General features: G+C 41.9%; 1 protein-coding gene across 1 annotated transcript in view; it reads right to left on the bottom strand.

Annotated features, from left to right (window-relative positions):
- LOC138265606 (2-acylglycerol O-acyltransferase 1-like) overlaps positions 1 to 23,885 on the bottom strand; it is a 192,112-nt gene that overhangs the window by 40,965 nt on the left and 127,262 nt on the right. The window contains exons 2-4 of the mRNA XM_069213467.1: positions 15,379 to 15,557; positions 8,955 to 9,159; positions 1,941 to 2,115 (exon numbers count right to left, since the gene is read on the bottom strand). Of these exons, the coding sequence (XP_069069568.1) occupies positions 1,941 to 2,115; positions 8,955 to 9,159; positions 15,379 to 15,557 (559 nt within the window). The remainder of the gene's footprint in view (positions 1 to 1,940; positions 2,116 to 8,954; positions 9,160 to 15,378; positions 15,558 to 23,885) is intronic.

The raw sequence follows: 23,885 nt of genomic DNA, 5'->3' as shown, positions 1-23,885 counted from the left end.
CACAATCCATCATGACGGCTAAACTTCATATTCCTATTTCTGTTCTTCCTCCGACACACTTCATGGTTCTGCCTATATATAGGGAGCTGGAGCATTCAGCTCCCAAACAATATTTTGCAAAAACATGAGAAAACAGGCATGGACAAATCAAACAAGCATTGTCAAAGCAAAAATGCTAGCTGCCAACACCAGACATGCTAACTTTCCCAATGCCAGTTTCATATTTCATTGTAGCCCAAAGTGTGATTGTGAAGAGTCCCTAAAGGAGAAATCTATCCATAGTTGCACACAACACTACTAAATCCAACGCATAAAGAATGTTTTTTCTTTCCAAAATACCTTGTTTTAGAACCTGAACCAAAATCTGAGGCCACACTTATTGTTGCTTACTTCCTCTTAATAAAGACATTATGTGCTTGTTGACACTAAACACAGCAGAATAATCAATTAAATCCATCTGTGACCAAAGTACATTTTTTCAAAGCAACCCAGATAAAATCCTACTTGCTTAATAAGACAATTGTTTCCTTATGATACAACATGAAATCAGGTGAACACCTATGCCAACTCATACAGAATTAAATGACTCCTGAGATCAGCCTATCAGGGCCTGGAGACCAGTCTACAATGCATTTGGAAATGGCCACAAGTGGGTGCAGTCTGGGTGCTTCAAAGGGAAAGAGAGAGAGAGAAAGAACGAGAGAGAAAGAGATCTATCAAATTCTTCCACATCTTCAACTCAGACCACTACTGTGCACTGTCCTCAAAAAACTAAATGTGTTAGAAAATCTTTCTTAACCTCCAAGTGTATTATTTTTACATTTTGCAAAATATGCCCTGAAAGATTCCAAAAACAGTTTGCCTTGGTTCTAGAAAGCCATACTTTTTCGGGCTGTGAGAATTGTCTTTTTTTAAGTTTCTTAAGTTTTAAGTCAATAGGTTTACAAATGAAATATCCGTCACAGAAATGTACTTTAATAGCATGATACACAGTGTATAAACTAGTGAATCCTAAAAGGTAGTACTTCCATTACGTGAAAGTTTGATCGATGACTCCATGTGATCGGGGACACCATTATGCAGTCAGGACTTTCCTTAAATAGTCTCCTATAATAAGGAAGTTGCTGTCTTGATTTCATTAAGAAAACCTACAGGACTAACACACCTGAAAATAATGATTTATAAAACGAAAAGACAATACTGAAACATGGAGATATCTGGTGACCCTGGCTATCTGTCTGATATTTACACCCATGAATTTAACAATATCTTCCAATATGCAGACCACAAAAAACATTTACACCTTGTCCACAGTTGTAGGTAGGATAAAGCTGTCCCTGAAACCAAATAATAATGATTTTTATGTGGCAGGAGTAATATGAGAAGTTCTTATGTAAAAAAACAAATGGTGAAGCACTTACAATTATTTGACAACTTATAGATAAAAAAGTCATATACCATTTCCTATTTTATACAAGAACCTTTTAATAAATCTGCTGTGGCCACCATTTGCATTTATCAAAAGTAGTCATAATGGTCCCATATATAGCGGACAATTTTCACCATATGCAATCAAACAACCTTGAAAAAATGATGAGGACAATTGTTAAAAAATCCTCCTTAATCTGGTTCAACAATGATTGCTCTACAATGTTTGGAATTGTCACCATTTGCTCTTTGGTGTGTTACTATATTACAAGAAAAAGCAACCATGAATCAAATCTCTTCTAGGTCTGTCCTGGGAAATTCACACAAAGGTATACAAATAATTCATCTGGTTACTGAATACTTACAAAGTGTTCAATTAGATAATTTGATATTGCAACAGACATCGATACAAAAGATTGCAGATGCTCAAGATGTGAGATTGTTGCTGTGCCCAGCAATTTTATATCAAATTATCTTGATGGACGTATTGGGAAACTACCACATTAACTTACCCACATCTTAAAGCAACTTTAATGAATCCTTTTCTCTTCAGGATGTTCAATGATAGATTTCCAGGGTATGCATCCAAACCCTCTTCTGCTCCTCCAATTACAATTACTGCAGCGTTTCCACCTTTCTCATTGTCCAGGACATGAGTCACACTTTTCTTGGAAGCAGACACCAAACCTTCAGACAATACAAGTCAGAGTGTTTGAAATGCTAAAGGAAAGTATAATACTCCAACACAGCTTTTCCTATTGAACAGATCGTATCTTTACATGGTTAACTTCAAACTAATTAGAAAGAGACCATTGGGGAAGAAAAGTAGGCACACAGTTTGCAGATAGAAACCTTAACTTTACCTACCAACAAACACACAGGATGAGTCACAAAGGTGGTCTTGAGGTGGCGCTACCGGAGCAGTGAGTAGGACTTTGCTGGCGCCGAGTGGAGCTCATCTGGTGTGGGCAGGTTTATGATATCAGGCATAGTGATGGGAGAAATGGCTATAGTATATCAAGATGTGGAGGAAATGGGTGCTGTTGGAAAACTGTGTTAAACACGCTTCCAAGACTATATAGATCTACTAGATATGCTGATGGCCGAGACCCACTAATGATTGCAAAGGCAGGGCACACTTACATTTGTATAGGCTGTGCTGTGCTGTCACATAAAGGGCTTGTTTACCCCGTACTGATCTCCCGCCAGGACAGGGGTTAAAAGGGGGTGTTGTGCACTTCTATTTAAGTGCCCCTAGATCAAAGAGTACAGGTATCAGGGCTGTAGCCCCATGTTTTTAGGCACTGCATGGACTCGTAACCAGATGCTGCTGGCTCTACAGGTGCCACACTGCCAGAAGGAACTGTTATGCTGCTAGGAGGTACCACCATTAGGACTGACCTGTATGTTGTGCTGACCTGTGGCCTGCTGGGCCACAAATGCTGCTTTATTCCAAGGACCCGGAAGTGCCGGCCTGCTGCTGGTTCCCTGCTTCTGTGCTACACCTGGTCCCTGGAGAACAACTGGGGGTGTCTCCCCTCCCTGTTTGCTTACAAAGTGACCTTTCCAGGATGTGTTTTTCCCCTCCTGGTCAGTAGCGCATGTGGAGCACTTTATTGTGCCCAGGAGCAGCATGTGGAACTGTGAGTAGCGCGTGCTGAAGCTACACTCTTATGACCTCAGCACAGAGTGGGCGCTGTGAGCCATACGCCTTCAGGGAAAAGGCTGCAAACGAGCTGCTTTTCTCCTCTGCCGCCTCTCCAACGAGACAGTCATTGCAGTAGCAAGGGGAGTCCCAGGAGGAGGAGTGCCGTATTCACCCAAGTAGGCACGCAGTTATGTCTGCTCCCTACGTGGTGGACAGAGTTACTGTATAACCTGTAAATGGAGCGCAGATGCGCTGTGTCCTTCGTGTGGAAGGTGTTAAAGGGTGATTGCTTTATGTTCTGCATTTCACTATTATATTTTGGTCCCTCTGTATTTCCGATGCATTTCATGACCCGATGTGATATTATATCTTGTTTCTGACTTGTTAGCATATTGAGCATATTGCAGAATCTGCATTGAATGCACAGGGAGGGTGTTTTGTCATAACATATGCAACCTATAAGTCTGTTTCGTATTGCACTAACGGTAATGGTTTGACAATTGCCTACCTGGCAGTGTAATTATGTGTGTATGTAGTTTTGGTCTATATTTTATATGCAAAACAATTTATTTTAATATAATCCTGTGTGGAGTTTCTTTGTGGTGTATTTATTATGTGTGTGTGTCTGTGTGTGTGTGTGTGTGTGTTCGCTCTGCAAATCCTTTAAACATTGCCTCTGTGCAGAAGAGGAATGCTTGCACTCCTTTCTCCCCTGTGTCGGTTTCAATGATTATGCAGGGACTGTAGATTTATATGGGGAAACTGCATGAAGTTTCATTTGTTATGATAGTTTAAAACACAGAAATGCTGTCTAAGTCCCAGTTTTTCATTCAGTTCTTTTTCTTTGCTTTTGTGTGTACATTTTGCTGCATTGTGGCTTTTTTAATAATGTAGAGATGTGCACATATATAGGATTTCCTAAATATGCATCATGAATATTTGCTTTTTGTCTGTGTTCCTCTGCTATTACCAAGTTGTAATTTTGTCATGTGCACTCAGTGAGAGTGTGCAATAAATTGTGGTTCTTAAAAAAAAAAAAAAAAAAAAAAAACACATTGCCTCTGTGAATAGCCTGCCTGTTCTGGCCAAGCTACCAAGCGGTGAGAAGGGGTGAACCTGGGTGTGTGGCTCCCTTACCCTGACTAGAGTGGTGGGTTCTGCCTGGCATTGGTGCATTCTCTAGCCAACCAGAAATCCCATTTCTAACAGGGCACCTCTGAGTGAATGGTCTAAGTGAACCACTGTGCATACTTTAATGAAATTCTGAAGGGGAGCTACACTAGGCAAACCGGAGGTTTCTCCTACTGGGTTTACGTCACCCCCACAGTGATCACCAGAAAAGTGCTTTCACGCTGACATGAGTGAGGGGCTTGACCACGTCTGTTTGGAGAGGTAGACTTCACACATTTTTAATTGCGATATGCAACTCCTCTTACCAAATTCTGTTAGTAAAAGACTCTGGAGGAATGCGTAAAAGAGCAGGGCTGCCATGCAGATATGAAGGAAGAATCTAGGAAACATCTGAAAGGTGGACTAGAGTGTAAACTGGAGGGATAATAACTGAGTGATTTGGTCCACATTTTGGTTGAGACACCTGTCCGAAAATTGGGGGCTGTACAGTACAAAGGTTATGTTATCAAAAAATTCTGTGCAGCCTCAACAAAACGGGTGTGGTAAAATGGACTGAAGACGTAGAGAGATCTGCAGAGATGCTATGAATTGGTTGAGCATATAGCCTGAACACTTTTCTCAGCCAGTGACAGGCATTGTGAAAAACATGTAACTGCTCTCAGCCTCAACCTCAGAGTTTTAAATTGTGTCCTGAACACCGATTCACACCATTAAGTCACAGACATCTAGAGACAATTCAATAGCAGTAGGCACTATACAAGAGTCATGTTCTTGAAAGGCAAATATACGGAAACACAACATCGTGAAACAGGAAACACTCCTCAGACTAGGGACACATTCCAGTCAATATGAACTAAAACATGTGATGGCGCAGAAACTTAAGTGCTGCCCCTCATGTCACAGTGATCATCGATATGTGACATTTTATGCATTGTTAAGCAAAGTACTAATGGTTGGTTGCAGAGTGATGCACTGAGAAGCCATTTGAATGCTCATTCGTCTAGACTGTAGACTTCGACATAGTTGGTATTGAAGTTTAGTTAAATGTTTAAAGGATTAAACTGATATTATGTTAGAATTTAGAGTCTGACCTAATAGTCTTTTTTAAACTATACTAAATTTCTAAAAATTAATGATTTAAATATGTGTGCAAAAATAGAGAACTGCAAGACTGCATTATACTGACTAAAATGTATTAGGAGTCTTTTTGTTTGAAGTTCAATAACATAAATGCTGATGAAGAAGACTTAATAATGCAGAAGTTATAGTTTGAATCTTAAAATGCATTTTATTTGAATGTATAAACGTCCTGTTTTAACTCAATGGCATTTGCATTAGTAAGGCCTGCTGGGGCCTGTATATCATGACTGTGCAGAAAATGTGAAGTCCTCTTGGTATGTGTACTTTTCTTTCGGGCTTTGCTCCCGTGAGACGACTAGTATGGTATAAGACACCTATTGTTTTACCCATAGAGAGTTGTATGAATTTGACCTTTGATGCAGAACATCCTGGACTGTGTACTAGCAATTTAAAAATGTGTTTCAATCTTATGTGGATCTACACGAATGTAAACTGTTCCCATGACAGACTTGGGAAGGTATTGTGTTGTTTCAAGTTGGAGTCATATGATCGATTTCTATTGGATACTGCCCATTAACCTCAAATGAACTGTTTCCCTGACAAATCAGATTGCTGTATGACGTTTAATATGTAAGTGCCTAGCTGGACTTCAGTGAGAATCCTTGGAGATCCAAGAAAAATCCTATTGCCCTGCATGTTGAATCCTTGGAGAGCTATCTACCCATCTGCATTTCCCCTCTAAAACGCCTTGCTGAGATTTCGAGATTTTCTTCCTAACCCCGACAAAAGGCTCTTGATCAAGCTTCTGGCATGCCAAAGCTTTCCCTTTTTACTTAGCTTTTGCCCACCCTAGTAACTGGTTGCCCGAGATTTTCTTTTCCCAAATCCCTTGTGCATTTTTTTTGTTTTTGTCTGCATGTGTTCCGCCCCACACGTTGTGCCCTAATTTGGCTAAACTGTAGGGTTTTCCCAGTGCTCCACTAAATTGAACTTTGATGCTTTGAACTGCCTTGATGCTTGTTAAAACTGAGCAACGTTTATTCTCTGTATATCAAGTTATCCTGTTGATGTTTTGCATAGTCTTTGTCAAATGGCTGGTTCTCCTAATGTTAGTCTACCTGAACTTATTTCATCATTTTGGTCAACACCCTTGGTAATTCTGTATCTTTATAATTTTGTTTTGTGATTTGTCTACATGACTCTGGGCTTATGTTTGTAATAAATCCCTTACCTTTAGTCCCGCCTGAAGTTTTCCTTGTGTGGCAACAGTGGTCACACTGTGTAACTTAATTTGTGTGTACTGAAAGTTTGTTGTATGGTTGTACCTCATCCTATGCAGGGTCCATTGACCTCGAAGAGCATTGATTCCTGCAAAGGATGAAAGTGCTCTGGCAGAACTGAGGTGCAACTAGGGATTGCAGTGTTGACTTGAATGACCTTAAGGGTTCTTGCACTGATTAAGAAAGAGATCAGAGTTGTTTGACTGTAAACTTAAGGTAGTAAATACAGACTCATTAGGGCCCCAATGCAATTTTAATTGCTGTTGCCACTCAGCATCAGTAGCGCTTTTCCCTAACTAAAGTACTCTAGTGTCCAAAACTCAAATTTCTTGATATAAACTACAGTTTCATCAGATAAAAAGGTCACAAGAGCAGGACATCAACTGAACGCTTTGCAATAAAACCACAGACATTGTAAAATGGAACATTACACCATCCAATGAGCTGAGAACATAACGAGGCATGTTCAGTCCAAAGAAAAAGTGTATAAGGATGCCACAAAATCTCTGAATGTAAATACTTTGTTTAAAGCTGTATTGTCAAGGACATCTATTTTACTTCATATCCCTTACACGCTTCATGTAAACAAAAGTTCTGGATGACTCTCTTTACAGCTCATGCTGACATTAATTCACACCATGTGGGCCAGAACAAGAAAGGTACGCCCTGCTGGGCGATCTCACTCTTTACTGTTGACAAAAAAGATCCAAGTGTAAATGTGGAGCAGGTGGCCTCAGTAAGCTGCCTGCTCCCATCACAGGCCTCTGGCTCTCTTCCTTCCTTTTTCACTTGGTTTCCGTATTGTGCAGCAACAGAAAAAAACAGCTTTTTAGCAGTTGGTCTTTTTAAATTGCAGTTGGCTTTCTCCTGACGTGTGTAGCTGATTGACCACCCCCACACAGAATCTGAGTGTAAGGGTCAAGCAAAGTTCATGCGGACAGGCGCATGTCTTGCAGACAACATGTTGATGAGAATTTTCTACCAAGATTACCTGTATGGTGTGGAGTTCTCTAATGGACACCTGCCTCACTTTGCCTGTTCATTGTAAATTAATGACCAGTGATGGTGATCACCAAAATACATGGTCTAAAATAACAGTCCTAAATCAATGAGGTACTCTGAAGGGATCTATAGTAAACTCCAGATTGGACCACAGGAATGTTTCTATCAGAGTGTTGTGAAAAACCAACCAGCCGTCTTCCCAAAAGCCCAAATTATGTAGACAAGCCTGGCAGCTGGCATTAGAAACAAAAGACATCATTCCACAAGCCAGGGGTATTCTCCACTGGCTCATAACCATGGAATGAGTCAAATACAAATTACTCTACACAGTGCCTAAATGAAAGCAATGCAGGATCCTCGCCCCTTACAAAGCCATCAGGTCAAGGAAACATCCAGTATAGTTACCCGCTGGGTTTTCCACTGCAGGAAACCAAAGGTCCTAGGAGTGAGCTGAACAGCCAATCCTGTTCACATAATAAACCAACTATTTTAACTTCAAAATTAAAATTAATACTGTTCTGTTCTTTATTCCCTCTGGCAACGTTGTGATGACTAAGCTTAGAGGCATTTTGAATAAGGCCCATTACAAATATTTTAATAATTTGAATTAAAATAAATAAATTTCCCATTACACAATAATATTATCATAATAGTATTACTCCACATCATTCAACATTAGAGTATAAAACCTGATAAAATTCTGTGGAAAAATAGAAAGGCTCCAGTGAAGTTGGGAATGATGATGGAAAATTAAAGAGTTAATATACTACATTAATCTTAAATCCCACTTCGCCATACACTCTTAAAAACATTAAATGTTAATACAAAAGTACATCTAATATACATATAAATATTACACAATCTACAATTTCAGAAATTAATATTGGTTACACAAGGACTGGATTCGACTTTTAAATGTCAAAAAATGTGTAACTCCACCAAACAATATTCAAAGTGCAACTGTACACTGGCATGCAATTTGTAGATCATATTGCAGGATAACACCTCATGACCATAAAGCAAATTTAAGAATAAAGTTCATTGTACAATGGTTCGACAATATACTAAACATTCGCGGTAAAGTAACAATTGTGCAATTATCATTTAAACTCAAGTCTTACTTCAACTTATAACTTACGTACAAGTTTGTATCCAACATATGATTTCTTAGCACCTTTCACACATGATACTGCCTGGGTGCGGGAGTTGTGGTAGTACCAAAAACATTTTCATTTCATTTTGCTGTAGAATTGCTCTTTCAGTGAAGAACTACCAATTGATGATTAAAATCAACACAGTTGGGAGCCACAACAAATCAGTTAATTATGAGAGTCCAGTAGCTCATCCAATCAGTCAAAAAGTATTTTTGCACCAAGTGCTCCTACCTACAGCCATGGCATATTCCCTGAAGAATGGGCACCTGAACCAGAAGGGTAGAATGTGAAGGTATGGTTTCAGACACGGGAAGAGTTCTTTAAAGCCAGTATAGTTTGTACAGAAGTTTCCATATGCTCCAGAAACTAGAACGCCATGGGGGTGAAAGCCAAGCAGATAATTGTATTTTGGATCCAAATCTTCTGTTTTAATAATCTGAAAATCACAAAAAGTAGCCCTTGTAATACTACTCTGAGCAATGTAGCAGTTAAATGAACAGAAAAGCACAGACATGAAAACGGAAAAAGGTATTTTAATTTGAACAAATTCTATTATTGTCAAGAATGAGAACATAGGGTACAGAATAATTGCAGTAAAAATCAAATGGCACATTAACAAAGGCCATAACAAAGACCCAAAGAGTTGCAGGTCAGAAAAGCAAAAAAGGCTAATGAAGATCGAAATGGTTTTAAAATACCACCTAAATGTAAAAAACAGGAAATACTGATGTTGAATTTACAGCAAAAATAAGAAAGAAAGTTTACAAACTTCAGCAGAATAATAAAAATGATGAGTGATGGTTAGTTACAGGGCACATGGCAGTTCCAATGCGTTGGGAGTCACAACCCACATAATTCAGAGCCCAGGCAATTTAACAATATAGGTACAAACTCACCAACATTGTTTTACTCCTTCATGGGGCAGGCATGGGTATGGATTGGGAGGTTGTCCCTGCAATGGGAGAGGCAGAAAGCCCAAGAGGCAAGGGAATTGGAGCTGGTATGAAAGGACTTCTGGCCTCATCCCTTTCCTCTTTCGGCATTATGACAGATATGAGTATTTCTATGGCAAGGGAGGCTGTATTACACAATGGCAGTCACCACTATGAAGTTATTTTGAAGCCAGAGTTTCCATAGGAAGAGGTTTTTTGTTTTGCTAATTACTATGGCCCAGTTTGACCAATCTTCAGAAATCTTTCCCCCAAAACATTATACACCTCAGCTCCTTCCTGGAAGGGGTGGTCCACCGAGCAAGGGCAAAGAAAGAAGGTGGTCACAAGATACTGATTTTCCAAAATGTCTGTACACCAAATTTGCCAAAAAGTTAGAACATGTACTTTTCCCTTTCTGATGTAACTCTATTCAGCTGTTCAAGAAATCTGTATACAAAGAGTTGTTTCTGAGGGTCATGAAGGGGTTAAAGCTTGGTGTACCTAGATGGACGGTACCACCGTACCAACAGTAGAAAAATATTTTTTTTTTTTAAAAAGCCTTTTCTGTACTATAGGTCTACGACCATTAGTGGGGTCCTGAATAATCAGATTGGTTGACCACAGCTACCAGGAAAATGATGCAAACACTACTACAGGACTCGAGAACTAACTACCCAAGTCCTGAAGATATATATATTTTTTTCCCCAAAAAGCCCTTAAAGGGGTAGGGTGGGCACATCATGACATATATATTCACTGGAAAAAAAAAAAAAGTTACAGAGAGACGTTATAGTTAGGAATTAGAATAAAAAAATAGAAATTCACTTGAAAAATGTAAGTTTACAGGGACGTCATAGTTAGGTTCTGAATTTACTCACAAAATCAGAGAAATTATGCAGTTATTTCAAGTAACTATAACTGCCGGCCTAAGGTAAGTATACCTCGCGCACCGCATATTTGTATTGACATTATAAAAGTTGTCAGGAGTGCTGTAATATCTGGGGTAATTATAAGTAAATGGAGAGGTTGCAAGTTATAGTTACCTTAGACCGCAAGTTAGTTACTTGAAATAACTCCAACTATATGAATTTCTCTAGTTTTGTGCGAGTAACTCCAGAACCTAACTATACCGTTCCTGTAACCTTTGTTTTTTTCAGTGAATTTCTCTGGGTTTTTTTTTACGTAAAGTAATTTTCATTACTACACATTAATCCAACCACCGCCACGCACAGCTATTGGCAGTGCATGGTGGAGGTTGGCTGCAGAACCTGCAGCCACCTCCTATAAACACCAAACCCTGCGCCGTGCATGGCAGGAGTTGGCCGCAGGGACTATAGGTTTGAGAGGTTGTCTCTGGGTGTGAGAGTGTCTCTGTGAGTGCGTGTGTGAGTGTGTGTGTGTCTGAGTGGGTGCGTGAGTTACGGAGTGGGTCTGTGAGTAGGTGTGTGAGTCTCTGAGTAGGTGCATGAGTGATTGTGTGGGTGTGTCTGTAGCTGTGTGAGTGACTCAGCCACTAAGGAGCCTCTCCTGCCCTTTTACCCAACAAGAGTCCACATCTTTGCATGAACTATCCAACCAAGTGGAGTCTTTTCTGCGTCCCTGGGTAAATGTCCAGTATGTATTCTACACTACAGCTGTGTAATGGACCATAAGGAAATGTCACCAGTGACCTTGTGTGCGTTTTGGCAATATGACTGTGCCTGGTGTCTGTTTCTCTAAAATTGTGTGATAACATGAATAGAGAGGCCATTGAGACTGCAAAGATGTAAATCTTCACAAACCCAGGGTTTTTCCTCTTATCTATATGAAGTAAGTGCTTCTTTGTTTTGTGGAGATGTCCTCCTATTCCTCTGCATCAAAAAAGTGTCATTTGGGAAGCTGTACAACATCCTGGCAATATGGAGAAGACCTTTGCATACTAGTAAGGTGGACAGTGCGGGGCCAAGCAGGTGCAGCTTCCAGGTGATTTGCACACTAATAGCAATTTAAAGGGAGAACCATTTACTCTAGGGGAGGGGGGCTGTGTGGGCCCACTCACTGCGGCAATTTCGGCCCCAGTGGGGCCATTCCCCGGTGCTCACTGTTAACCAATAGTAGAGGGGGGCTGCACGATCCCCTCCCCTAGCCCATTTCAACCCCGGGGACCCCATTCCCTGGGGCCCACCACTATTTGATGGGGGAGCCGTGTTTCCCCCCCTTCCCTGGCCTATTTTGGCCCCGGGATCCCCCTCCCCTGGGGTCCACCACTATTCAATGGGGGTGGGGGGACACATGGCCCCCTTCCACTAACCGATTTTGGCCGCTGGCACCCCATCCCTTGGGGCCCAAACAGGTCTAGATGCCCTGTGCACCCAGTGTGCTCAATGGGGACTCCGGGGAAATCTCAAGGCCCCGCGGTCCCAGCTGGCACCCCGCCTCCTGCTGGTGTTGGCACTGCTCTTGGACACAGGGAGCTGCTAAATATGCAAGTCTCTGTGTGCAAGAGCAATCGCTTCATCTCTTTCCCTGGCTGCATGTCTGCGGACAGGGTAATAGATGAAACCGCTTCTTCTAGCAGGCAAGAGCACTTTGACAGCTCTCGCCCGCTGGAAGCAGAGTGTTTGATTTGACTTGCCGAGACCTGTCAAAGTTCCCGCCAGTCAGAGTAAACAGCTATGTCCAGGGGTAGGTACCCCAGGACATAGTAGGAGCAGGACCTAGCGGGCAACGAACCCCAGAGCCAACGGTCTGCAACGGATCCCCTTCATCATGGTATTATAGCCCCGGGGAAGTGGCGATCCCCAGGGGTGCAGGAATGCGGGGGTACTGCGGGGTGGCACGGGCCACCACCCCCAGGGTCTACACTGAATTTTGAGGGGGGTCCTGTGCCCCCTCCACAACCTGGGGGCCGTGCACCCCCACCCCAGGGACCACCAACCCCCGGGGCATATATTTAAAAAAAAGAAAGGGGGGGCTCCAAGGGTGTCTCTTTGGGACACCCAAGCCCCGGGTTATCACCACATCCCCGGATCTGTGTGTACAGTTGGAGACGGGCAGTGCGGCCCCCCTCTTGGAGTCACTGATGGCCCTAGGGACTGCCACCCCCCGGCTCCAGCTATGTCCCAGGACATAGCTGTTTGCTGTGGCTTGGTTGCAGCTCTGTAGCTGCAGCCAAGCCACAGAAAACACTTTAGGTTTTGACAGCGGGACCTGTAAAGCAGATCCTGGTCAAAATCCGAAGCCTTCAATGACTGACAAAACCCAGAAACACGTGTACAGTGACATACAGCACTTGCTGCACCTACGGAGGTGAAAGACTATTACTTTTTGAAGGGACTACGAATTCAACTGCATTTACCATGATGCTTTGGGGGGTCATATTTTGTTGCTGGAGTGTAGGCGGTGTGCTCCCTTTCTTTGAAAATGAACTACACGTGTCTGAACCACGCAAATGCATGGTTAAGGAACCATGCATTTGCATGGTTCCGGCACATAGCAGTGAGAGGAACGCGGCTGCCAGGTAAGTGGGGCTGGGGGTTTAACAACAGGAGGTAGTCGGAGGGCTTGGGGGGGGGGGTCCTGTTTGGGGAGGGTTGGAGTTTTATTTGTTTTTTTTAAGGGGTTGGTTTTAGAGCTTAGGGTGGTGGGTAGTTTTAGGCCTCAGTGCGGGTGGGGGTGTTGGAGTACTTTAATTTGTAGGGGTAGGGGAAGGTTTTTATGTCTCAGGGTGGGTGGTGGGGTTATTTTGTTTGAAGTGATGTGGGGAAAGATTTTAGGCCTCAGGAAGGGAGGAGGTTTGGGGCAGGTTTTTTTTTTTTTTTTTTTTTAACAAGGCCTAGGGTTTTAAGGAGGGGGCTGGGGGTACTTTTTGTTTTGCAGGGGCAGGGCTTTAGGGCTTGGGGAAGGGATTATACTTTTGTTTGGGCATGGAGGTTTTTGGAGGTGGGGGTAGTTTTAGAACTCAGGGTGGGTGTTGGGTGTTGGGGTACTTTTTTTTACGTTAAGGGGGAGGGTTGTATGGTTGTGATTCCGACCGTGTTGTTCAGCATGTGGTTCTAACCATGCGTGGTTCAGTCATACAACCGTCTAATATCAGCATTGACTATAATGATTTTACTTTTTTCCATCATAAAGAACTGGTAGAAATGGGGTTTTGGGATCTCATCAACAGATGGCTTGAAAGATAATTTTGACACACAAGTTAAAATCCAGGCTTCAGTGTAGTAACAGGGAGAGATGAATTATCAGATGTGAAATGAATAAATGTTGCTCTTGATGCACTGAGCTGGAAAAGTTGAGGAGAGATACCATGAGTCTCAGTGATCTTATCTTTACCACTGAGATCCATCCCTAGGCTTTAGGGCCACCTGCCCATAGTAAGGCAGCAACTAACTGCTCACCAAGTAATGTCCACACATAAGTGTTAAAGAAATCTGAAACTTGGTGATATTTTGCACTGGACTGTGGTGTGTACCAAGGAGGAGGCATAGCGTTTTGAAGTTATAGATGGTACTGTTGTATTGAATGAAATCTAACAACATGCGGGTATGTTGTATACTGACATAAAAGCTGCGATGACATAGGGTATTGCTGTGGGGAGGAATAAGGAGTAGTGTCTGCCAGGACAGCATAAGGTGTGGTGTTACTGTTAGTTGTGTTGTGTAAAGGGAAAAGGTAAAGAGGGAAGTTTGAGTGTATGAGACTGAGTTTTATGTGTTTATGTGTCCGATATTGACCTGTGAATAACCGGTATGAGGAGTGGTGTTTGTGTGTGTGTGTGGTGAGACATTGGAGGTTTCTATTGTAGTATGAGGGTTGTGGACATCTCTAGGTTTAATACTGGTTTTACATCATATTCTGAATACCAATGTTTTATGAGGGATACCAATCACCCATATTGCCGATCGCAATTGGGATACCAGTATTTAAGGTGAAAGGTCCCAGCGTCTGGGATCACAGAAAAAGTGAAGTCACAATCTATTCACAGTGTTCAGAAAAGCATTTTATTGTAATCAATGATGGATGCTCCTAGGTTATAAAAGAAGTAGGTTTATTAGCTTAGTTGTAGGTTACAGATAAAGCCCCAACAGGAGCAACATCCTGCCGCTCAGCCCTTCTCACTCCAACTGTCCACTCATCCAAGCACAAACAGAGTCAACATTCCAACCATGCAATGACCTCACTCACTGGCTGAGTAGCAGTGAACATTAAGGTAGTGGAGAGAATGCCTAAGATAGAAAGAGGCCACAACACATTTCATGGCCCTCTGAGTGGTACTATGCAGTGTCTTGAGGGGCTTAGTCACTGCAGTAGATAGATGGGACAATCTGCTGGGATAGTGGTTTGTTTTTGAGCCCAGGTAGGTGAAGTGAATGGGATTTTTTTGTTAAGGTCACAATTGAAGGGGTTGGTTTGTTGTCTTGTTCTGAAAAGATTAAGTAGTATATTGGACAGTGATGGGTACAGGCATAAGCAAGGAAGGTCTGAAACCTGTGCTCTGTGGGGATGTTGAATGGATCATGAAAGCTGTTGTGCAGAAGTGGAATGTGTATGGGTCGTGGTGAGTGTTGTGAAGTAGAGAGAGGCATGTGGGAGAGATGTGACAACACAACTACAAGGGTGGTACTCTGCACAGAAGGATTGTTCTTGTACAAGAAGTAGCATGATACTGATACGCTACAATCAAACAATTCTCATGCAGGTGCTGTTGAGCAATTTTTAAAATTCTAGAGTAATATGCTTACGTGAATCGGGAAGTAGTCTCTGAAATGTCTCCAGACAGTCCAGTTTCTAACCCACTCTGATCTTCTGCCGCCAGACTGAGGTGTGTCCCAATCAAGGTACACCCACCCCACATATAAAGCAACAACAACCCAATTGCGCCCTAATATCAGCATCAGGAAGATTCCTACACAACAAGGTGCTGCAAGAAAAGAAACATATGCAAAATTACACAAAGGCTGCATCAGTTTTGTAAAATGAAAAATAATTGTCATGACTCACTAAAATAGGCAAAACAAGCTATGGAACTGTTCAATTACATCACTAGTAATCATGAGTGATTAATAAGCATAGACACAAATGTACTACTTCTGTTTACCCTAAACGAAAGTGAAATCATTCACAATATGACCAAAACTTTCATACAATAAAAGGAAATTTAAAATTGGTTGTTATATTTTTGTTATAGTAGCACCCTTTATGAGATCTTAAAAAACAGGTCCTTGAAAACTTTGCAAACACCTTTGTTTTTGTGGGACTAAAATCTACATACGAGTGAGTAAATATAAGAGAAAAATATGGTTACTGCTGGCAAGATAGTTTAAGCAGTATAATTACAAACAGAGCTCTGGAGCCATTCAGACAGTTATTTCTGATTGACACTTTCTGTAATATTGTGGGGCCTTCTGAATTCAATGCCCAGAACAAATCCTACTCACAATAAATAGTCAAGTGGTAACCAGTTTAGATGTTAAACATCTGAGAGGGGTGTTGTTCACTATAAAGGGCTTCAGGCTCGCCCATAGCTTACCATTCACTGGCATCATTGACATGCTTCTTCTGGATACTGTGGATTTCGGAGTGACACACCATTCCCCAAACGTAGGCCTTCTTGTTACTTGACTCTTTGCCCCACCATTTTGGCACTCTTACAATAACTACAAAGTACAGAGACATAAAACCTCTGCCATAGCCGAAAGCTTCGCTGACTGTTACTGCACTCTGTATGCCCCAAACCCCCAATCCCCAGTTGAAACAACCATCTTCATACTACCCAATATTGCTCTCTCATCCCTATTGCTGTCTCTCAAAGAGAAGATCTTATCTCCCCACAAACACAAGAAATTGGGGATTCCTTGACCAGCTTGAACCACAGATAGGATACTTGATGGCTACCCTATTAAATATTACTGGAAGTTCCAAGAGCTCCTCCCAATCTGGCTTCTAGACCTGAACCTAGAAGCTGGAACCAGAGGCCCATTCCCCAGTGGTTTAGATTTAGCAACCATTGTTGTCATTCACAAAACTGCCAACAGCCCCCTCCTCCCCCCGCCCAGAGTTCTTCACCTCATGTGGGCCTATTTCCCTCATTAATAGTAGCCAATAAATCTTTCCCCAAGATATTTTCCCAGCTGCTCACTCTGGTACTCACCAACCCAGCTTTCCCCAACCAATGCAGCTTTATGTTGAGACATAACACAAGACACTGCATCATGTGCCTGCATCTTTCATTAGCCCGTAGGTCGGTGATTTCAGATACATGTGCTCTACTCCTTGTAGATTTTGAAAAAGCATATGACTCAATTGAATGGTCCTGCTTGAAGGCTACGCTGCAACGCATGGGGTTTGGTCCTAGATTCCGTAGATATGTCAGCCTCTGGTATTCCTCACCAGAAGCACAAGTACGCATCAATGGAATGCTCTTCGACCCCTTTCCAATCCACTGGGGCACTAGACAAGGCCGTCCCCTATCAAACCTTTTTTTATCCCAATCCGACAACCTAGTTTCACACACTTAGGTATCCATATCTCAGTGCTTCCGGAGTTTACTTGGTCTCTCAATATAGCCCACCTGGAGGCCTGCATGAAACGGGAATTCCAGACTTGGACATCACTCCCTCTACACATACGAGGTAAAGTGGCACTGTTCAAAATGATGATCCTACCCCACTGTCTGCATCTTTTCTGAGTCACACTAACCCTGAGAAGCAGAGAAATTAGCACAGGCCTCTGAAAACTGGCACTTGTCTGTCACTGCAGCATTCTTAGAACTCAGCCCCTACTTTCAACAGCAGTACGTCCCTTTTTAAGTCTCGGCTAGACAGCGCATGTGCAGTCTTGAGAAATGTTGTATTCAATGTGTGGGCTTCAGCCTGCCCACAGGCTTCACATTTGCTGGCTTCATCATTGCTCTCATATTCTTTCTCCGCATCTGTCCATGGCATTCATGCATCATGCCTCTTCCCGTGTTTAGCCCTCCCAGAGAGCATGGACCAATTACTAATATCCATCCACTGCTCCCATTTTAGGAAGTGTTTTTGGAACTACTTTTTTCTTTGTTTTTAAGCACTTCACAGGAGCTCTCGTGTTTTCACTTGCTCCGAGCTCTGTTTCTGTGAACAGGCCTGTAAATCTTATTCTTATCCTGCCTCATTTACTGTGCATTTAAAGACTGAGATCAAATGTCAGACGCGGTTTTCTGAGGGTGCCTGTTTACATTTCTTTCTCTGACTTCAAAGTATATTAATTCACCGGGTTCTCTGTTTGCTGTTGCCTCTTCCCCCTCCCCATGGCAGGGATCAAAGATCTGAAGCTCTCACAGGTTTGGTAAGGGATATCTGTTTTGTTTGCGTTTGAGTTACAGGAATACAATTAGATTTTGTCTAAGAGTATCCATGCTTTATCCATTAAGTGTGCTGCAATATTTAATGTTAAAATGTTTGAACTCTAGCGCCTTTTGAGACGCTATTGCACCATATTTGCAAATAACTTGGTTCCCACCTATTTTTTTTAATATATTTGCCCTCTATACAACAAGCAGAACACTGTGGAGCTGGTGTGACACAGCCTGGGACTGTGAGTGCGACTTGTTATGGCTAAGCCCAAGCACGCTGTTTAGCAACTTAGGTTATAAATGCTTTGATATTTTTATTGGCACGGAGGTTACATTTCTTTCATGCAACAGAATTATTTTGCAGGACTAGCATATAGCGGTACGTTAACACTCTATAAGCACAGATCATTACAATCTCTCCTTGAAAGAGACATGTGAACGGATTTGTGCCTGCCATGTTTCTGAAATTGGCCATGGTTACAAATTTTGAATCTGTGCCACATCCATGTGCACATTTCAGTTGCTGCATAAGCAACGTATTTTTCGCTTGTGCAAGCTTGTACTGTGAAGTTCCATGAGAACTAAATGCATTTGTAGCCAATTTTCGCGCACACGGATTGATTTTCCCCAATGACAGAAAAGAGAAACATCGTTTCACCTCCGATGAAGGCTGCTCCCTCAGCACTGCAGTAGATGGGCAACAAACATTCAACTCCACATAATTCAAACGCCACACAATTAAGTGCCACAACACACAAAACACCACATAATTGCACTGCACACTGCACATTTAAACCTTACATAATTCCACGGCACACAACTAAACTACCCACACTCACTCCACACCATTCCACTTCATGCCATATAATCACAGTCCAATAAATTCAACTCTATATATTTCCAATCCGCTCTATGCCACTTAATTCCACTTCACATAATACCACTCCATACAACATAACTCCACTTCAAACCATATAATTACACTTCACACAACACAATTCAACTCCAGATAATTCCACTACACAATTCCATTCCAACCTACAAAATTACACTTCATGCCACATATATCCACTCTACTACACAACACGCAATTACACTCCACAAAATTCACCTTTGCAACATGCTACATGATTCCACATCACATACGACTACACACCATGCCACATAATGAAACTCCACATAATTCAACTCCACACAACCCCCCACAGCTCCACACCATTTAGTGCCAACCAATTCCACACCACACATTTACACTCCACATAACACTCAACACCACATAATTGAACTCCACTTAATTACACTCTACTCAATACCACATAAATCAACTCTGCCACATAATCCCCATAAATGCACTACATGCCACATAATTCCACTCAACATAATTTCACCCACCACCACACAGTTCCATGACACACAATTCAACTCCACAGTTTCATTCCACACCACATAATCCATAATTTAACTTCACAAAACAATTCCACTTCACACCACATATAGCCTATCCATAACATAGAATGCCACAAAAATTCATCACACTACATTATTCCACTCCACTACATGCCACTCCATGACACACAATGCCACTCCACATAATTACACTCCATAACACGCAATCCCACTCCACATAATTACAGTACACTCCATACCACATAATTAGTATCCCCACCATTCTACTGCACACCATGCCACATAATTCCACTTCACAAGTCCACTCAACACCACACAATTCCACACATCACAATTCCAATCCTACCACATAATTCCAATCAGCACCACATACATCCACCCCATAACACAGCTAAACTTGTGTGATCTGGGGCGGTTAGACGGGCAGTAGCGGCTCGAGGGCCGCAGAAGGGGCGGGGAGGCGCAGGAGGGGGGAGCCAGGAGGAAATAAACATTAAATTTACTTAAAAAAACAAAAAACCTTTTTCTCCTCTACCACTCCTCTGCAAGCACAGGCTCCCAGCCTGCCCCACGCCAATCCTGATGCTGCTCAGAGATGCGTCAGGATTGTGTGGGAGTGCCCAGCCAGGGTGCTCCCAGGAAGACTGTGAGCATGTGCAGGCTCTCCCCAGCCCGGCAACTGTGTTGCTGGGCTGGAGAGAGCCTACAGCGCATGTGTGTTTGGCCGGCCCGAGACAGCCGGCCAAACACACATGTGCTGTGAAGGGGGAGTGCTCAGCACTCCCCCTCAATGCACGTCACCCCGTGACCCGTCCCTTTTAAAGAAAACGATAATAAACAGTTTATTCTCATTTTCTTCAAAAGGTTTTGCAGCTGCCACTGCTAGCAAGAGGCAACGCTCCTCCGCCCAAACGGAGGAGCCGCCACTGTTGACGGGACATCAGCTGATTCATATTCAATGTAATTATTCAAGATATAAGGGATGCTACGCCTCCCCTCCCCAACTGTATGTCTCTGCTACATTTGAAGTTGATTGTTTCGGAGATGACAGACCCAGGTACATTTTTCAGTGATTCGTATTGAGAGGCTACTATGGAGTTGGGATCGTCACTACACTTTCTACTATGATACCAACCTATTCCAAGTTTATCTACAATAAAAAATAATTGTAGGATAACTAGGTTTGTCCTGTGGGTACTGCCTAGCCCACTAAGTGGCAAGGGGCAGCCCTTGCCTATGGAGTTTAAGCCATGCTGTTCCCTCAGCAACCCTATGGGGACAATGTGCCAAAGGCGAACTTATGAGTTTAACATGCACGAGACACCATACAGAATTAGTCCAAAATACCTACAAAGATGCAGGGCTTGTAACACGTACATTAAAGCAAATAACCAAGACCTGACCATGACAGCTAAGAGAGGTGCAGGTGAAACAGAAAAGCAGAAGAGAAATGCACAAATGACACTAAAGCAATGAATAAGAAAGTATTAGAATTAGAAAGGAAAATCCCAAACTAACACGAAACAGGGAGATTAACACAGATGGAAAACTAGGCTGAATATTATCGTGTTACCGGAACTAAACAGAAAGACTAACATGTTACCTGCAGAAAAAGCAGAGCGCTTAAACACAGCAATCATAAAACTGTAGTAAAAGTAAACAAGGGATACTCAGACAAGGGACATGAGGAACCAATAGGGACTGACGAGTTTAAACCTGCTGATCAAACCATTAGCCAAATAGGCAACTGTGTAGCTGTGCAGGGAACTAAGATTTCATGGAGATGAAAACCAATACTGCCATGTTTGCAACCACTACTCAAATTGAAAGTCATTATACTTCATAGCTTATTGCCATTTGGTGGTCAACAGGTTGGAAGTGGAGTGCCCTTCAAATCATTCTTGCACTACAATTGAATTCATGGGGACAGACAATTACACCAAACCAAAATGGTTTTTTAGTCAATAGAGCATACTTGCAACAAAACAAACAAATGATAGTCCCAGAATGCTATGTACAGTTAGGTAAAAACATAAAGCATTACTGTGTGAAAATATTGCACATGATGGGCGTACTTAGGAACCATGGATGACAGGAGCACATCTTCCAAGGCATAAACATGTTGCTGCACTGAGAGGTCAACTCCATGCAGTGCAAGTGGGTCATCCATGTCCTGACTGTTGGCTGACTGACTGCGATGAGAAAGCAAGTTTGACAGGACCCAAGGCCAGTGTTGGAATAGCATACATAAGAGGTGGAAGGCTCCAACAGAGTGCGACGCAAACCAATAATGAGAAGCATCCGCAGAACTGTATGTAGGTAATGCTAAATAGCTAATTGCATGAAGATTAGGGAGCAATAGTTGATTTTAATATAATGGTGTAAAGTACATTCCCCAGACCTGGGTTTGAACAGGTGTTGCCCAAGCCTTGTTCTAAAAGTCTTTGGAAGGGCAGTTTCATCAGTTCCATCAACCTTGACATTCGTGGTTTAGGTTTTCAAGGACACCGCAACAAAAAAAAAAGGAAATTGCAAGCTCCAGCCCCATTATTCCTGATAGTACAATGTGTTGTAGATTATCTCAGTAAATGGAAGGTTGAGAAGATAAGGTTTGGTTCCAAGTCCACAAGTGGTCCTCAACAATGTAATGTTAAGATGTATTTGCTAGCACTATCTGAATGGGTTTTATCTCAGCTCTCACGTTACAGTTTTTGAAGTACAGCTTCAAAATTACCATGCATCTTGGAAAATGGTCACATCACCTGGAAGACTGAAAACAAAAAGTCCCAGTTTCAGATAGTCCAGTAGGACTCCTTAGTGCAGCATGGATGTGAAGTTTCTAGCTATGTAGCAGTCAGCACTAGGATATCAGGAACTTAACTGCAGTTCCCTGTTCCACTTTTTCCAGTGGACCAGAAAAGAGCGTTATGGGAGCTGAAGCTATCATATTATGTAAATACCAAATAACACCAATTATTGGAAACGCTTCTTGGGAGTAAATTCCTATTGTTTCCATCAATAGATAACCTAACCTTGAAGCTTCCAGCACGACGATCACAGCAGGTTTTCCCCACATTTATTAACCACAACTTGTGATAACCTTTGGCTTTGCACAGGATGTGACCACCTAACCTACGCATCCTCTCATATTGCCTATTGTATCACTTTACATGCTACGACCATTATAATGAGAAATGATGAAGGATCTTTAAATTATTCACATGCGTATATACCGGGGTGGAGTTTAAAGAGGTTGGAGTCAGTAGCATATGCATGCTAAATTTAGCTTTTCACCTTGAGAAATGCCTCTCTCCTTTATCTCCTGATAGATGGCCCTCCAGGGATCAGAGCAATTTACTGATGTACTTCTCTATTCTTTATTCAAGGGCACTGATGAAAAAGGTCTGGAGATGTTGCATTGTTTTTATTTTCTGGCCGCTCTGTCACCCATAGGATTTTTGGCACTAGCAGGTCAGGTGGTTAGGCAATGGGGATAACAAGTTTAAAGTTACTGAACAGTGACTCGGGTAAGAGTTGCTTCAATTTCCATGGAATAAAAGGTAAGTTATAAGCAACTCAGAAAGTTTGAAAAATTCCACAAACTAGGCTTCGATCCTTTTTATTCCTGAAAATAATAGTAGTAAGTAAAAAAAAATTATTTAGACCATAGTCTATAAAACGGATATCTACAATTGCATTAAAAGGACTAACTTTACATTAAAAATGATTTAAATATAAAATACCATTAACCAAGGACTTCCTTTAGAAACTTTGCCAGCGAACGTGTTGCATGAAAAAATTACAAGAAACTCCCAACTTGACCTGAATTTGGAATACATACTGTGGGTGTCGGCTAAGAGATGGGCTAGACTTATTCCTGAAGAAACTGTGGAGAACTGCAATGTGGAGCAGTTAGGACAATTTGTGACCAGTGAAGAATTTTAAGCTTTGGTCTAAGTACTAATATGGTAATTTTTTTAATTTCCAAATCCTAATTGTGAATCTCTACAGTTGGGAGATCTTCACGGGGATGGTGGTCTGCTAGAATCAGCAGACTACCATGTCTGTGATTGCTTTTTAAAAAACTAACCAAAAGAATGAGAATGAGGCAGTGGGAAAAAAGACAAATAAAATAAATTAAATGTTATAGAGCTGGGCGTGGTATCAGACTACTGCATACTGTTCAACAAATTTGTTTTTGTTTTTTTACATTCACAAAGAGGAGGGCCAATGCAATACCACCAACTTTGAGGTGCTGGTTAATTTTCCGAATTTGACAACCAAATTGTGCTCCCTAAAAATCAATACATAGGATACAGATGTGGTACTTGGAAGGGACGCACAGAACCCACCCATTTCAGATACCACATTGTTATCCATTCGGAATTGCATTTTAGAATCCAAAAAAACCTTACAGACTATGAAGATGAGAGCATTACAAAGAAAAAAAAATCTGCAGTAGCAAACACCGAAATGAAGCATTTTTTACCATTTAAAATACATAGTACA

This window comes from Pleurodeles waltl, chromosome 11, assembly GCF_031143425.1.
Source record: "Pleurodeles waltl isolate 20211129_DDA chromosome 11, aPleWal1.hap1.20221129, whole genome shotgun sequence".
NCBI lineage: Eukaryota > Metazoa > Chordata > Amphibia > Caudata > Salamandridae > Pleurodeles > Pleurodeles waltl.
The sequence above is the reverse complement of the archived record's forward strand: the minus strand, read 5'-3'. Positions and strand labels throughout refer to the sequence as shown.